An 18180-nucleotide genomic window follows, 5' to 3' on the forward strand; every position below is an offset into this window, starting at 1 on the left:
AGTAGGAACACACAATCTGTCTCCTCTCCCCTGACAAAACCAGGATTTGTGCATTTACACACACAGATCCCGGTTCTCGCTCTGTCACGAGTAATTGTGGGTGCCTGGAGGTCATCGCGCCCACCGGGCACACGCTGCGTGTGCGCACGCCTGCTACAGCGCCTTAAAGAGCCGACGTACAGCTATGACGACTCGTGCAGGGGAGCCAACCTGCCACAGTATAACTGCGGAGGCTGGTCCAGAAGCGGTTACATCGACTTGATTTAAAATCAAATCCACCCTCCTCATATATGACAGATTTCTGTCTTCTTTCACATGGGAAAGGTCTTGGGTCTAGCAGGCACTTTATTAAAAGATATAAAACAGGCCAGAATGCCAATTTTATACCAAATTTCTTTAACCGTTTCCCGCCCGCCGTACGCCAAATTACGTCCTCGGCTTTGAGCGGGGATATCTGAATGATGCCTGTAGCTACTTTAGAGTCGGCGAATCTGTGCACCATAAGAACGATCAAAGCGGCTGTTCCGCCGCTTGATTGTTCTTAAGAGAGGCGAGAGGGAACATCCCCCCCCCCCCTCCGGTGCTTCTACCGACTCACCGTTACGATCGGCGAGTCGGACACAGGATTCGCCATCCCCCGGATGTTCAGATAAGAGATTTCCGGCAGACCAGATGGTCGCCGGAGTCTCTATGATCGTTCGGAGGCGGGGCGTGATGTTATGATGTCACGCCCGACCTCTGTATTAAAAAGAAACTGAGCCGCTTCGGCTGGGAAGCTGTGATTTTTTTTATTTTATTTCAGGCTTCCCAGCCTAGTGGTGAGATGTGGGGACCCCATCTCTCACTGTAAAGAGCACCTGTCATGCCATGTTCCTATTACAAGGGAGATTTACATTCCTTGTAATAGAAATAAAAGTGATCAAAAAAAAAAAAAAATTTTCCCCCCAAAAAACGTGTGAAGCTAAAATAAAATAAAATTAAACAATAAAAAAAATATATATTTTTTTAAAGTGCCCCTGTCCCCGTGAGCTCGCACAAGGAAGCGAACGCAAATCCTGCCCACATATGAAAACGGTGTTCAAACCACACATGTGAGGTATTGCTGTGAACGTTAGATCGAGAGCAATAATTCTGGCTGGCCCTAGACCTCCTCTGTAACTCAAAAGATGTAACCAGTAAAAAAATAATTTAAAGCGTCGCCTATGAGGATTTTTAAATACCAGAAAAGTTTGGCGCCATTCCACGAGCGTGTGCAATTTTGAAGCGTGACATGTTGGGTATCTATTCGCCGTATCTTCATCTATCACATTATGCCAAAAAATTGGGCTAACTTTACCGTTTTTTTTTTAAGCATGAAACTGTTTTTTTCAGAAAAAAACGCGTTCGAAAAGTTGCTGTGCAAATACCGTGCAAGATAAAAAGTTGCAACAACCGCCATTGTATTCTCTAGGGTCTTCGCTTAAAAAACATATATAATGTTTGGGGGTTCTATGTCATTTTCTAGCAAAAAAAAATTATGAATTTTACATGTAGGAGAGAAATGTCAGAATTGGCCTGGATGCGAAGTGGTTAAAGCACAAAACTTATTTTTTTGGGGGGGGGGGGGGAGAGCTTTCAAAAAATTGCTGCGCAAATCCTGTGCGAGATAAAAAGTTGCAATGACCGCCATTGTATTCTCTAGGGTCTTTGCTAATATATATATATATATATATAATGTTTGGGGGTTCTATGTAATTTCCTTGCAAAAAAATATGATTTTTACATGTAGGAGAGAAATGTCAGAATTGGCCTGGTAGGCAAGTGGTTAAGACGGGAAAAAAAAAAAAAAAAAAAAAAGAAGAAGAGGAGAAGTGCGTTTTTCCAGAAATAACTGTTAAATTTGTCACATGCTCGTTCCCTAGGAATTGCAGCTTGCGAGTCAGGCAATGGCAGCCTTCATCAGAGAATAATTTAAGTTGAAGCCCGCCAACACAAGGACCAATTTTGTGCTGAACTGATGGTCCAATTTCCCAATCAGGTTTTTTTTAAAAAGGACAAGTTCTCCATTTGTAACATGTTCTCAATGGACCGGCCCCCTCACCTCCTCGATCCCCGCGGTGATAGCTGGTGGGCTTCTTTTCCCTCCCTGTTAAAAAAAAAAAAAAAAAAAAAAAAAAAAAAAGTGGCTGGATGGGGCAGTGCCTGGGTCACCGATTGAAGTTTTCCCATGCACAGAGCCCTGTCAAAGTCCGGCATCCTTCGCAGCTGCGGCAGTTGCATTCACGCTTTTGGTCATATTTTATCTGCTTACCCATACAGGATGCTGGTGGTAGGGGCTGGCAGGGTGCTGTACATAGCTTCCTGAAAACATCACAGCACCCGGGCCCTCAGTATTCTTATCAAGAGCCGTCACCCTAAAAGCAAGCACTGGGCTAGCTCATGGGCGGGGTTATAGAAATAAATATCATTAAAATGCCTGGATAGGTGGACGTCAGTCTGGAGGAGTAGGCATTCCTAGGCAAGCTAAAGCCAAGGTAGCGCCCACATGCGCTGCTGACCCTCCGTGAAAAAAAGTAAAATCCAATAAATGAAAAAGGGCCAGGCAGGGGAGGAAAGACGAGAAGATGCTGGATGTCCACCAGACAGGAATTGAGGCAGGTTTTATATAACGTACTGAAGCTTCCAATGCAGCAGTGTAAAAAGCCCACAGTGTGCAGTTAGAACAGTAATCTCCCAACTGTGGCCCGGGGGCCAGATGTGGCCCTTTGCTTGATTTTATCATCTGACACTTACTATTTATATTAATCCTCCTAATGGCACTGGCAACTGGGGCATAATTCTTGCCAACACCACCAACCATAGAGCACTATTCCTCCCACTGAAACAATCAATAGGGGGCGTAATTCCTTTCACTGACTCTCGTAATGGGCCACTAATCCTGCCACCAATGATGGGGCATTATTCCTATTGCTAAAGGTGTGGCATCGTTAACTCCTACTGACATCAGGACTTTTTTTTTTTTACTCCCCACTGGTCACAGTCCGCCCCCCCAACCTTTATAAAGTCTGGAGACCCCTGGATTAGAGAGTGAGCAATTTCACTCACACATTCACACTCTGTGTGCCATCCATTCAGAGCTCTGTGCCGCAATCGCGAGCCCCATGTGTGCGTGCGCATGCCCGGGGATTCAAATGGAGCGCACAAACCTGAAAAGGAAGACCGGGGAAAGATGGAAGCCCTGGCAGCGGAGACATAGGCAAGTCTGTTATAATGCGTTGCAAACTTTACTACCGCTTTAAGACAAATAGGGTGAACCCCCCGCCCCCCCCCCCCCCCCCCACCCCAGCAGGGGCAAAGGAATAAAAATCCTGGCAAAGGTACTAACCCTTCCCTGAAGTTTTAGATACACTTCAAGTTAACATTTTCAGCTATTCCAGGCACTTAAAAATAGCACATGGGGGGGGGGGGGGGTAACTATGCAAATATAATTTTTTAGAGTTCGAGTCCATCGGAGGACCTTTATGGCTTCAGTCTCATGAACATTAGCTGGTTTGAGAACATTGCTGCCTGGGTGGGTACAGGTTGAATACCCAAGGCTTTCATGGCTCAGGTAAGTCCATCCCTTAAGGAGCCCCAGGTGTGCTTATTGCAGGATATTCAGCAGCACTGGACTGACACGTGGGCCTCCTCTGCGACATTCCCTTTATGTAGTGTTAAGAAGCACATTTGATACCGGAATGGGCCATTAAGGCACAACAGCCCCTCCCCCCTCCCCATGACAAAAGGGGTGACTTTCCAGTCCTGAGGAAAGGTAGGGGGGGGGGGGGGGGGTAAGGGATCAGATCCGTCAGAAGTTCTTGGTGTGTTGAGCGTACCACTGCTGTCTCTGTTTGCGAGTCTCCACCTCGGTGATCAGCGCCTGTCTGTAGGCTTCATACAGTTTAACTATTCTTTCCAGTTCCTTCATAAAAAGCAGCTTGAGCATACCCTGGTATGTGTCCAGATCCGCCAGCTGGAAGAGTTCCCACTTCAAGATGTGGTCATATCTGCGAACAGAAAGAAAGAAAATAAATAAAGTTTTTTTATTTATTTTTTTTAGAAGCATTGCATAATGCATGGGAAGCTCATACCGCAGCTGAAGAAATAGAAAATCAAAGCCATGAACAATAGTCAGCGCAAGAAACAATAAAATTTGATGGCTAAAATACATTGCACCAAAAAAAAAAAAAAAAAAAAAAGCAAATCTGTCACATGGAATGAACGATCCGATTCGTACAGAAGAACCGACAGACAATAAAAATGTCTGTTCTATATGCATGCTGTCACTGCCTATCCGCGGACCAAGCGCCTTGATGCGATTCAGTTCGCATTTGCAGCGCTATACAAATCATAAAAAAAAAAAAAATAACCAGTTCCCACCCAGGTCAATTCAGACACTTCACTCCTACATGTAAAAATCAATTTTTTATTTTTTTTTGCTAGAAAATTACGCAGAACCCCCAAACATTACATGTATTTTTTCTTTTCTTTTTTTTTTTTTTTTTTTTTAGGTGAGACCGTAGAGAAATAAAAAAAAATAAAAAATAAAAAGGCGGTTGTTGCCATATTTTGAGACACGGTACTTGTACATCGATTTTACGATATGGTTTTATTTTCTCTTTTCTGTACATATGAAATCTAAAATAATAAAATAAAAATAAAATGTAATATCTCTCTCTAATTATATATATATATATATATATATATATATATATATATTTTTTTTTTTTACTGAAGAATACACAGTGTTTGTTTAGGTGCCTGTGTACATAGGCACATTGTGATGAATGGGCTGTATTTTAGCTCAGTAAAAAAAAAAAAACCCCAAAAAACAAGCTGTACTGAGCATTTTCAAGCTGCAGTGTGCAAGAGGCCTTATTCCTATCACAAGGGAAGTAAACATCCCTTGTGATAGAAATAAGGCATGACTGGGCCTTTTTATGGACACATCTGGGGTCTATTCTATGCATTCTGGTGAAAAACCTTCTGTGCTGTAGCTCCCCCCCCCGAGCCTGATGCGATCCAGCGAAATTGCACAAGTGCAGCGGCTTCAGCCGCTCTCCTCATTGAACAGATTGGTAGTAGCTGGAGCCATTGGCTCCTGCTGCTGTCAAATAAAAGCTGTAACACGGGAGCAGAGGGCGGGGCCAAGTCCGGCTGGCTGTGTCAATGGACGCAACAGCGGGACTCAGGAGTGAGCCTGTAGAGGTAACCCCTCGGAAAGCGGCTCTTTATTGGGGGCACCCGATGAGGAGGGGCCTGGAGTGCCAGCGGCGGACCCCAGAAAAACCATTGCATAGAGCAGGTAAGTATAGGGATGTTTGTTAAAAAAATAAATAGAAAAGTTGTAAAAAAGCATTTACAACCACTTTAAGTTGCTGCAAGCATCTACTCGCGTTCCTGCAACAGGCTGATAAGAATAGTAATAATGCAGAATGCTGCGTTACTCAAAAAGAAAAAGTGATAGAATAAGGCTTATCTGTAGGTCCAAGAAATATCTCCTAAACCTACACGGTTTAGGAGATATTTGCCGAAAGACAGGCACCACTGTCTACAGCGCAGGCGCACTGAGCGCAGGCGCACTGAGCGCGGCACCCGTCAACGGCGATATGCCGCGCGTGGCGGCTCCCGTGCGCATGTGCGGGAGTGAAGTCATCACGGCTTCGCCGAATGACAGTGGCGGAGCTGCGAGACACACCGAGAAGATGGATGCGCCGGACTACAGGGGACAGCGGTGACTTTGCTGGCTCCTGTGTCAGGTAAGTGACACATAATGGACTACTATGCGATGCGATGCGATGCATAGTAATCCATTATGCTTTACCTTTGCAGGGAATCAGAGGAAGTAAACTCATCAGGGTTTACTTCCTCTTTAACTACCACATGATAATGAAATAAAAATCCACACTGGGAGGTCACATGACAGCACAGCGGTGTTGTGAAAGGGCATTTAGCTTCATAATAAAAAAACAAAAAAACAAAAAAAACAAACACTTTATCTTGCTGTAACAGAGGGGACACCAATAATTGTGACTTTACAGCCACATGGAATAGTGCCAGGAGGGGAGGGGAAAATCGGCTCAAACACTAGAAACTGACAGGCAGGAAGGGAGGGAGAGACTCTGAACACAGCGGGATGAAGAAGGGACATAAATTGACCACAGAATCATGTATCAGCAGCCATGGTTATTATGGTTCAGCACACCTAGGGTGACACAGAAACAGGCAGGATCAACCAGGTATTTTACAGCATAGAAAAAAAGAAAAAAAAGAAAAGAAGAACAGGATTTTCTATTTATTTTTTCCAGGGTTACAACTGCTTTAAGGTCATTATAGCTGATAAATTACATTTACACATTGAAGGAAAATTATATAAATAAGAATTATATATATATATATATATATATATATATATATATATATATATATATATATATATATATATATATATATATACATATACATATATATATATATATATATATATACACATATATACATATATATATATACACATATATATATACACATATATATATATATATATATATATATATATATATATATATATATACACATACATACACACATACACACACACACACACACACATTTATATTATATATTATTTTATAAAAATAATAATATATATATTTTATATATATTTTTTATAAAATATATTATATATATATTTATTTTTACGTTATATATGACATATCTATTGTCACATTATTCATTTGTTTTCCACTGGTGGAATGAGCGCACCATTCCCCTAAATTGTTATTCAGGTTAGTATAAGATCGCTGTTTAAATGGTGCAGTTCTGAGTGTTTTAACCCCCATTAACATTGCATAGCAGCAGTTTTCATATAAATAAAATGTACATACACGCAGTGAGCGAGATCCGCACACACATACACAGTGGGGACAATTATTTGATCGCCTGCTGATTTTTTATAAGTTTGCCCACTTATGCAGACCATACACGGGCGAATTTCGAACAAATTTTCTTTTCAAAATCAGAAAGTTCGTTTTTTTTTGTGATCCGATGGCGCCACCATTGATTTTCGAAATTCAGGCAACCAAGTCTTCAATTTCACCTCCATGTTGCTACAGAAAAGAATTTTCGTGGCCGGGAATCCTCTTTTCTCTCCTTATTAGATTTCTCGCACGATTCTCCCATCATCGATTAGAATATCGTTCGTTCTTCCAAAAATTTCCAACATGTCCGATTCCTTAAATTTGATTTCCGCATGAAAAAAAAAAAATCGGCTGTTGCTGCAGCCCCACTAATGGTGCGAAATTCATACGAACATTCTTAGATACGATTTTTAAAAGAAAATTCTTTCGAAAATTTGAACCGTGTATGGCCGGCGTTACAAAGAAATGAAAAGTAATTTTTATCATAGGTATATTTTAAATGAGAGACAGAATATCAACCAAAAATCCAGAAAAAACGCGATACAAATGTTATAAATGAAGTTGCAGTTCAGTGAGTAAAATACAGTATTTGATCCCCAAGTAAAACATGGCTTAGTGCAGTGATGGTGAACCTTGGCACCCCAGATGTTTTGGAACTACATTTCCCATGATGCTCATGCACTCTGCACTATAGTTGAGCATCATGGGAAACGTAGTTCCAAAACATCTGGGGTGCCGAGGTTCACCATCACTGGCTTAGTACTTGGTGGAGAAATCCTTGTTGGGAAGCCCAGAGGTCAGACGTTTCTTGTAGTTGGTGATCAGGTTTGCACACATCTCAGGAGCGATTTTGGTCCACTCTTCTTTACAGATCTAAATCCTTAAAGGTTTCTTGGCAACACCAAGTTTCAGCTCCCTCCATTCATTTGCTATAGGATTAAGGTGTGGAGACTGGCCAGGCCGGCCACTCCATGACCTTAATGTGCTTCTTCTTGAGCCACTCCTTTGTTGCCTTGGCGGTATGTTTTGGGTCATAGTCATGCTGGAAGACCCATCTTCAGTGTTATGGCTGCGGGAAGAAGGTTCTCATTCAAGATTTTACATTAAATGTCCATTGGCCCCTGAATGCGGCAAAGTCGACCTGTAGCCTCACCAGAGAAACAGCCCCAAAGCATGTTTCCACCTCAGTGCTTGGTGTTCTTAGGGTCAGTCAGCATTTTTCACAGCGAGTCGAGTTAATGCCAAAGAGCTCACAGCACTTTCTCCCGATCCTTCTTTAAATCATTTAGATGTTCAATGGCAAAATTCAGATAAGCCCGTACAGGTGTCTTCTTGAGGGGGGGACATCGCGGACGCTTCAGAATTTCAATGGTTTGTTTGGGGACTGTGGTCCGAACTGCCTTGAGATCATTCTCCAACTCCTCCTGTGTAGTTCTGGCCGGATCCCTCACTTTTCTCATGATCATCCTCACCCCATGAGGCGAAATCTTGCAAGGAGCTCCAGACTGAGGGGGGGGGGGGGGGGGGGGTTGATGGTTATTTTGTATTGCTTCCGTTTGAGAACGATTGCTCCAACAGTTGTCTCCTCCTCACCAATCTTCTTGCCGATGGTCTTGTAGCCCATTCCAGGCTTGTGCAGGTCTACAGTCTTCTCCCCGACGTCCTTTCCCATGGTGGCGAGGTTTGAATGAAAGAAAGATTCTGTGGACAGGCATCTTTTACAAACGACAAGCTGACGTTAGGAGCACCTTCTTAACTGGTTCCCGACCGGCACACGCCGATGTACGTCGGCAGAATGGCACAGGCAGGCATGTCCAATCTTCAATGCTGCCCTGCCATTGTGAGCGCGCCGGCATGCTGGTCGGGACCCCCGTGAGTCCGGCCGCGGGTCCCACGAACTCGATCGCCGTGGGCATACCCGCGATCGTCTCACAGGGCGGCTGAACGGAGAGATGCTGTTGTAAAACAGCATCTCCCCTTTCTGCCTAGCAACTAGTGATGCTGATCTCTGCTCCATGTGATTGGAGCAGAGATCAGTGTTCACTAAATGAAAGCCCAACCCCCCACACAGTTAGTAACACACCCCTAGGAACACTTAACCCCTACACTGCCACCCACTGGTTAACCCCTTCACTGCCAGTGTCATTTACACAGGAATCACTGCATTTATATAGCAGTGATTGCTGTATAAATGACAATGGTCCCAAAAATGTCCCAAAAATGTCCGATGTGTCCGCCATAATGTCGCAGTCACAATAAAAATCGCTGATTGCTGCCATTACTAGTAAAAAAAAAAAAAAATAATAAAAAAAATTATTAATAAAAATTCCATAAAACTATCCCCTATTTTGTAAACGCTATAACTTTTGAGCAAACCAATCAATCGCTTATTGCGATTTTTTTCCCAAAAATATGTAGAAGAATATGTATCGGTCTAAACTGAGGAAAAAATATATATATATTTTTTTATATATTTTTGGGGGGTATTTATTATAACAAAAAGTAAAAAATAACGCTTTTTTTTTTTCAAAATTGTCGCTCTATTTTTGTTTATAGCGCAAAAAAATAAAAACCGCAGAGGTGATCAAATGCCACCAAAAGAAATCTCTATTTGTGAAAAAAAAAAAAAAAAAAAAAAAAAAAAAAGACGCCAATTTTGTTTGGGAGCCACGTCGCACGACCGCGCAATTGTCAGTAAAAGCGACGCAGTGCCGAATCGCAAAAAGTGGTCTGGTCTTCGGCCAGCAAAATGGTCCGGGGCTGAAGTGGTTAAAAATCGCAGGACTAATCTGTATAACATGAGCACATGCTGTAGCCAGTCTTGTTGTTGGTTTGGGGGGGGGGGGGATCAAATAATTATTTTACTCACTGAACTGCAACTCAATTTCTAAAACATTTGAATTGTGCGTTTTTCTGGATCTCATTGAACCAGCACAGCACACTGGGGCCGCCCTCGTGCACTTTTACAAAGAAAGCAATTTAGAGGCCCTGCAGCTTTAATGACTACCAGCTTCGGTGAAAGAGGTTTATTTGGTTAGCACACAACGCAAACAAAAGCCTGTTCTTTCTGTACACAAGCATAGCCTGTTCCCATAAAACCGGCCTGGAGCGATTCCTTCTGCTTGTCCCAGGACTTCGGCACAATTCAGCTTTATGATGAACACCTCAATATCCTCCTCAGAATCCCTACGAGCAATTCTTTATTCCTGCCATTTACTTTGGCCAATAGTGGAGGAGACCACAGCCAACGTTGAGAAAGGCGAAGGTTCGCCATAGACAATCAGCAAGGGTTTGCTATAAAGATCCATACTTCATTCGTTTTTTTGTGATACTTATTCTTCAATGCGTTTCGGTTTTACTTTCTGACCTTTTTGGGTCATGCTGTTCATCTGTTTATCTATTTTCCTTTGCCTTTATTCGCCTCAGTGTTCTACTCTAAAATGAATTTTGGTTTTGTTTTCAGACAATTTTCGGGTCATGCTATTTAATTTTCATCATTGAATGCAATTTCTTCAGCGCCTCCCATGTTTTTAGATGTTTCTTTAACCGCTTTCAGCCCCGGACCATTTTGCTGGTCGAAGACCAGACCCCTTTTTTGCGATTCGGCACTGTGTCGCTTTAACTGATAATTGCGCGGTCGTGCGACGTGGCTCCCAAACAAAATTGATGTCCTTTTTTTCCGACAAATAGAGCTTTCTTTTGGAGGTATTTGATCATCCCTGCGGTTTTTATTTTTTGCGCTATAAACAAAAATATAGCGACAATTTTGAAGAAAAAAAAACGCATTATTTTTTACTTTTTGTTATAATAAATATCCCCCAAAAATATATAAAAAAAAACATTTTTTCCTCAGTTTAGGCCGATACGTATTCTTCTACATATTTTTGGTATAAAAAATAAAAATCGCAATAACCAATTATTGATTGGTTTGCGCAAAAGTTATAAACGTTTACAAAATAGGGGATAGTTTTATGGCATTTTTATTAATATATTTTTTTTACTAGTAATGGCGGCGATCAGCGATTTTTATTGTGACCGCGACATTATGGCGGACACATCTGACATTTTTGGGACCATTGTCATTTATACATCAATCACTGCTATATAAATGCAATGATTCCTGTGTAAATGACACTGGCAGTGAAGGCGTTAACCAGTGGGTGGCAGTGTAGGGGTTAAGTGTTCCCAGGGGTGTGTTACTAACTGTGGGGGGCTGGGCTTTCATTTAGTGAAGACTGATCTCTGCTCCAATCACATGGAGCAGAGATCAGCGTCACTAGTTGCTAGGCAGAATGGAGAAATGCTATTTACAATGGCATTTCTCCATTCAGTCGCCCCGTGAGACGATCATGGGTATGCCCGCGGCAATCGAGTCCGCGGGACCCGCGACCGGACTCACGGGGGTCCCGAACAGCACACGAGCGTGCCGCCGGCGGCGTGCTCGCGATGGCAGGGTGGCATTGAAGATTGGACGTATTAGGGACCTTGAACGTCTGTTGGTTGAGGAAGCTAATAAGGAAGAACGTCTCTCTCACTCACTTGGACTTCATGGTCCATGTTCCATTACTCGTCAGACTTCATCTCCTGGGCAGAGGGTGAGCTAGACAACACTACCTCATGACCATGATGGAGCGATCCCTGTTTCTAATCGTTCTGCTTCCCCTGCTTTAGCTTAACATCTTCTCCTCTATGTAGAACTATACCCTTCAGAATTCATTAAACCACTTAAGGACCGAGCCTCTTTCTGATATTGGGTGTTTACAAGTTAAAACCGGTTTGTTTTTTGCTAGAAAAATTACTTGAAACCCCCATTATTATTTTTTTTTCTAAGACCCTATAGAATAAAATGGCGGTCATTGCAGCGGAGGGCCCTGGAGAGCGTGGGAGGGCGCCTCTCCCACCTTCGATAAAAGTGATCTTATGGCGAATCCGCTGCAGAGACCACTTATCTTAAAGCGGACCACCCGCTAAATTAGACAATACTGGGGTTACGGTAGCTAGCTGCATAACGACGGTATGCCTCTTCAAAGTAGCAACGTAAAACAACGGCGGGTGGTCCGTAAGTGGTTAAATACTTACTCCTGATACAGAATATGACTCTTACAACCAACTTCTTTGCAGCATAACAGGTTCAATGATTGTGTAATCTGTAAGATTACATTATACTGTATGTAATGTGTGCGTTTTACTTTTTGAATTTGGCGCCGTTCTCCGTCCCCGTGTGTCGCAACGATCACAGGGAACGGAACTCGGCTCCATGATACATCGAGCGGAGGACGAGCCGCTCGCACAGCGCGGGGGGGGGGGGGGGGGGGGGGGGGGGTGGACATCGGTGGATCCAGGGGATAAGGTAAGGAACTCATCCTGCATCCAGCGATGCGATCTCGAGTCTGGCTCGGGGATACCGCTAATGGTACTGAATTTTCACCCCGAGCCAGACTTGGGAATACTGCCGGGGGGGTTAAAAGGGACTGTAGTGCAAATCTGCAAAAAGCACTAAAAGTGCCATAGGTGTCAATCAGGCCTTAGATATAAGGCTCCATTCACACCAATGTGCCTTTTTTTTAATGTTTTTTGTAGGAACACAGGTCATTAATTTTTAACATGGGTTCATATGGAACACGGCCACATCAATGCATTTTTGTGCCTCTGCATTTTTGAAAAGGTTCAGGGACTTTTCCAAAACGCAAAACAGTGCTTAATTCTGCTTGCGTATACACGTACCAATTATCCCAAAGTAGCTGTATACTATTTGTATAACTACTTATTGCCGTTTGCCCAGATGGGTAATAAATGGTATCAAAGCTGTCACAATGTGTTGTATAGCATAGCTATGGTTCTAAAATTTCAATAAAGTTGGGAGAAAAAAAAAAGCGCGAGTTCAGGCAAATCTGGCCAACTGGGAGTAACAGAATAGGGACGGAAATGCCGTCTTGCTGAAACTATATAAAATGAGCTTCCGATTCAAACTGTATTTTCTAACTAGCAAAAGTATCTGGCTAGGGCCTGAGGCATGGGAACTCCCAGCTCAGGATGCCTGTATACACCCAAATGAGGTAGCACATGACACAGAACATTGTGTTCTATCCAGAATGTCAACATTCTGAGCCGGGCTTTAAGTAAGAACTCCGTCAAAGCATTATTTGCATCTAACCCGGCCACATAATATAACCCCATCCTAACTCCTAAAGATTTCTAGGCATCTACTTTCCACTCTTGTAAGGGCCATCTTTAAGGCAGGGCAAAAAGGGGCAGCTGCCCTGGGCCCTGTCATTGTTGTGGGGCCCAAAGCAGCTGCCCCATACTTGCCAACTATCCCCAGTTTAAACTCCCTCGTCCCTTGAGGTTTTAGTACTGTGCTGTGTCCTGATATTTCAGTGTGAAGTTGTTACAAATGCTGCCCAGCTCTGCCCTATTGTGTACAGACGACTCACCTGCAGACCCCGTGTTTACATGTAAATACCGGCACTGATATGTAAATAGCAGAGTCATTCATGTGTAAATAGAGGCAGTATTCATATGTATATCATGCCCTCTGAGATCATATTCACCATCACCTATACGGAATGCTGCCCACTGGGGAGATAAAGGGGCATGCTGGGAATTGATCATACCCACCCCTCCCCCCAGCACTGCCACTGATCCCAGGAGTCCTAAGGACTTTTTTGTCTATCCTTAGTCCATGGTGTGCAGGCAGTGAGGAGATGATGTGCAGTAACCTCTAGCAACTAATCAGTAGGCAGTAATGATGTGCAGTAACCTCTAGCAACCAATCAGTGACCAGTATTAATGTACAGTAATCTCTAGCAACCAATCAACAAGCCTAAATCATGTGCTGCAACTTCTAGTAACTAATCAGTGAGTGGTAACAATACAATGTAACCTCTGGCAACCAATCGCAATCGCTACCTGATCTGATTCAGTAAACAGATTTTGAGTCTAGCTGCTATTTATTGTATGCCTCAAAACAGGTGGAAAGCGAAACTGCATGGGGGGAGGGGGGGGGGGCAATAAAATTTTTGCCCAGGGTCCAATCAATATTAAAGACGGCCCTGGATACACCCATCACACAGAACTTTATGACCACCCGTCTAAAATAAAGTAGGTTTGTTTTTGCCACCAAAATAGCCCCGATCCGTTGAGGCATCGACTCCACTAGAAAAAGCATCACATTGCCTGCGTCTGCTTGTCTTCTTCCCATACTGTGTGTGCGTCTCTTCTCCAGGGGAGCGACGCACACACCCGGCCATCTATTTGATATAAAAGGAAATTGTGACCGATCAGACCAGGCCACCCTCTTCCATTGCTCTGTGGTCCAGTTCTGATGCCCACGTGTCCATTCTGGGCCCGTTTGGCTGTCGACACGGATCAGCATGGGCACCCTGACCAGTCTGCGGCTACGCAGTACCATACACAACAAACTGCAATGCACGGTGTGTTCTGACATCTTTTTCTCAGATCCAGCATTAAACTTTTTCAGCAATTTGAGCTACAGTAGCTCTTGTATTGGATCTGACTACACGGGCCAGCCTCTCCACCCACCTCCCCCGGAATACGTGAATCAATGAGCCTTGGCTGCCCATGACTGTTTCTGGTTTGCCAGTTTTCCTTCATTGGACCACATTTAGTTGGTCCCGACTAGGGATGGGTGAACGGCTCGGCCCAAGCATAAGTTCAGGACAAACTTTGGTTGTTCGGTGAACATCATGCGGTGGTCACGGCAAATTTGAAAGCCGCAGAACTCCGTTAAAGTCTCCATGGACACCAATACGAAAAAGCAAAAGTGCACATTTTAAAGCCTTCTAGGCAAGTTACATCCAGTCCATTATCAGACCATTTGGGTCTGGTATGAATATTAAGGGGAATCCCAAACCAAAAATGAAAAAAAAATAAAAATAAAATTGTGTGAGGGTCCCCCCAAAATCCATACCAGGCCATTCAGGTCTGGTATGGATATTAAGGGGAACCCTGTGCCAAAAAAAAAAAAAAAAAAAAAAAAAAAGGTGTAGCCCCCCCAAATCCATACCAGACCCTTCAGGTTTTTAAGGGGAACCCTGTGCCAAAATTAAGTTACCGAGTGGCGGGGCCACTCAGTGGCATAAACAGGCGACACCGCCCTCAGCTATATAACAGCTGTCACCGAGAAGCAGCGTCACTCGGCGGGAGCCTCCCATGGAGGCGGAGCTTTTGCGCCTTTTTCCTTTCTTTCTTCGGGTCGACGGACGGCGTGAGATGGATCTACATCTTGGGACATTTTTATTTTTTTAATAAAGGACTTGTCCCAAAGTGTCTGTCTTTTTTACTATTTTCGACACATTTTTGTGAAATGGTAGGGGTACAATGTACCAGTTACAAATTCACATGGGGGGGGGGGCGGGATCTGGGGGTCCCCTTGTTAAAGGGGGCTTCCAGATTCCAATAAGCCCCCTGTCTAAAGACCCCTACAACCACCGGGCAAGGGTTCATCAACATGGGGACAAGGTGCTTTGGGGACCCGAAAGCATCCTCCCCATGTTGAGGGCATGTGGCCTGATATGGTTCGGGGGGGGCTCTCGCCCTCCCCCTCTTTTACGGCGGCCTGCTGGGTTGCGTGCTTGGATAAGGGTCTACTATGGATCTTGGGGGGAGACCCCTACACCATTTTATTTTACATTTTGGCGCAGGGTTCCCCCTTAAAATCCATACCAGACCTGAAGGGTCCAGTATGGATTTTGGGGGGGGGGGGGGGCAGCCTACGCCATTTTTAAACAAAACAAATCTGGTGCAGGGTTCCCCTTAATATCCATACCAGACCTGAAGGGCCTGGTATGGATTTTGGGGGGAGCCCCACGCAAATTTTAAAAAAAAAGATTTGGGTTCGAGGTTCCGCTTAATAATCATACCAGACACAAAGGGCCTGCCAATGGACTGGGGGGGTCATGCCGTTTTTTTTTTTTTTTTTTTTTTTTTTTAAGGAGTTTTATCTATATTGCCGAGACCCGACAATTCATTACAGCCGCAATCAGTTTTAAATGACTTTTTTTTCCTTTAGAAATGTCATTTTTCTGTGGTATTGTTCTAAACAAGGGAAAACTGTGCCACTTTACAGGCATACCACAGACACCCCCCAGACACAATATTTAAAGGAATATTTCATTTTTATTGTTTCACTTTAAGCATTGTTAAAATCACTGCTGCCAAAAAAAAAAAAAGACGTATTTAAAACTTTTTGCATTGATACATGTCCCCTGGGGCAGGACCCGGGTCCCCAAACACTTTTTATGACAATAACTTGCATATAAGCCTTTAAAATTAGCACTTTTGATTTTTCATCTTCGTGTCCCATAAACTTGAACGGTGTTCGTTCTGAATTTTTTTGCCTGTTCGCAAGTTCTGGTGCAAACCGAACCAGGTGGTGTTCGGCTCATTCTTAGTCCTGACCACTGCAGACAAAGGAAAATCCCACAAAAGTTGCAGGTTTGGGGACGTTATAACCCAATCCTGCTATTACAGTTTGGCCCTGGTCAAAGTTGCTCAAATGCTTTTCAGCACATCAACTTTGGCAACTTCACTTCACATTCACTTGCTGCCTAGTATATCCCCATCCACTTTCAAAGCCCATGGTCTTAAAGATAAATCAATGTTATTCACTTTGTCTGCCAGTGGTCATTAGATTATGGCTGATGATGATGGCTGTATGTCAAATTTAAACTTGAACTTTCAGTAACTTTACAACACCGCATGCCTTCCAATAGCATTCAACCACAGCATCATTTTTTTTTTTTCCAAAAAAGCTCAACCTTTCATCATTCAAAAGCAGACAACGAACTCCAGAATTGCCTAGTCTGAAATGTCATCAGTCTGCTGCAGGCAAAAGAATGCATTTCCTAAGTCTCCTCCTCCCAAGGGATTACTAAAGACTGTACCATTGGAAGGTGAGAAGGATTGGAAGCAGGGGCGGACTGACAACTCATGGGGCCCCCGGGCAATAGGAGATTATGGGGCCCCCGGGCAATAGGAGATTATGGGGCCCCCCGGGCAATAGGAGATTATGGGGACCCCCGGGCAATAGGAGATTATGGGGACCCCCGGGCAATAGGAGATTATGGGGACCCCCGGGCAATAGGAGATTATGGGGACCCCCGGGCAATAGCAGATTATGGGGCCACACAGTATACACACACATACTGTCCCTGGCTTTATTGAGGCTAGCAACCCTGATGGGGCCCCCCTAGTGGCATGGGGCCTTCGGGCAGTGCCCAAGTGCCCCAATGGTCAGTCTGCCCCTGATTGGAAGATTTAGCTGAAGCACTGGAAAGCTTGCAAACAAAAATTCCATTTGCTTAATGCGTGTTGCCCATGACGGAGAAGAGTCTCTAAACTGCTGCTTCCGAAGACATAAGGACGATCTCTTTTTTTTTTCTTCTTCCTTTTACTGTCCTATTTTCAATCCCAGCATTTTTCCCCCATACACAGTTCTGTAAAAGCTCTGGGGGGCAAACTATCCATGGGATCAGAAATGAACGCATGTTCACAACAAATTTTCCCCTTGTGGTCCAAACACAGCACAAAAGGGCAAAAGAGTAACTTGCTTTGGGCTGATGTTCACCAAGCTACAGGAAGCCGTAGCATGACATGCTATGAGATTATTAGTAGAAAATGATGAATTTTACCACATGCCGTTTTTTTTGGACAATTTTTTTTTTTTTTTTTTACTGACAATTCTTTTTACATTTAGCTATCAGTGGGGGAAGCCATGTTAAATTGACTGTAGTGCTTTTTTGCAAAATGCAAAACGCACCAAAAAGTGCATAGGTGTGAACATAGGGGTATGTAAGGAAAGGGGGAGAGTCTTCCTATTGACTCTTAATGATTTTTTTTTTTTCGCAGGGGTTACTAAAGAACTGACAATTATCACAAGTGTTCCTCTTCAGTAAAAAAAAAAATAGAAATGATGCACCGGGCCGACAAAAGCAAATCAGTGAATGGTGAAGATATATAGAAGGTTACGTTCAGTGAAAACACTATCATAATAACGAGTGGGGTCAAAGATTTAAAAAGGTAGGGGCAAAGCGCTTTTGGCCCCACTTCTCTTGGGAATCACAGAACTGCAATTTGTCCTGCACTGATGTGACCCAGATTCAGATGACAGCGGGCCAAGCTCAATGTAGGCTGACATCACCCAGATGGTACGGGCTCCGGAAGGATCCCAAATTTAATGTCGGGATCCGCTCAGATGACTGAGCAGCAGCTGGTTCAGCCT

General features: G+C 43.6%; 1 protein-coding gene across 1 annotated transcript in view; it reads right to left on the reverse strand.

The window, feature by feature from the left end:
• Window positions 1-2143: 2143 nt before the first annotated feature.
• SAV1 (salvador family WW domain containing protein 1) overlaps window positions 2144-18180 on the reverse strand; it is a gene marked incomplete in the record, with an annotated part of 53391 nt that continues 37354 nt past the window's right edge. Inside the window, 1 exon segment of the mRNA XM_077466777.1 lies at window positions 2144-4025. Coding sequence (XP_077322903.1) covers window positions 3827-4025 — 199 coding nt within the window.

Source organism: Lithobates pipiens, unplaced genomic scaffold (genome assembly GCF_037356315.1).
Source record: "Lithobates pipiens isolate NorthernLeopardFrog02 unplaced genomic scaffold, aLitPip1_a1.2 Scaffold_37, whole genome shotgun sequence".
NCBI lineage: Eukaryota > Metazoa > Chordata > Amphibia > Anura > Ranidae > Lithobates > Lithobates pipiens.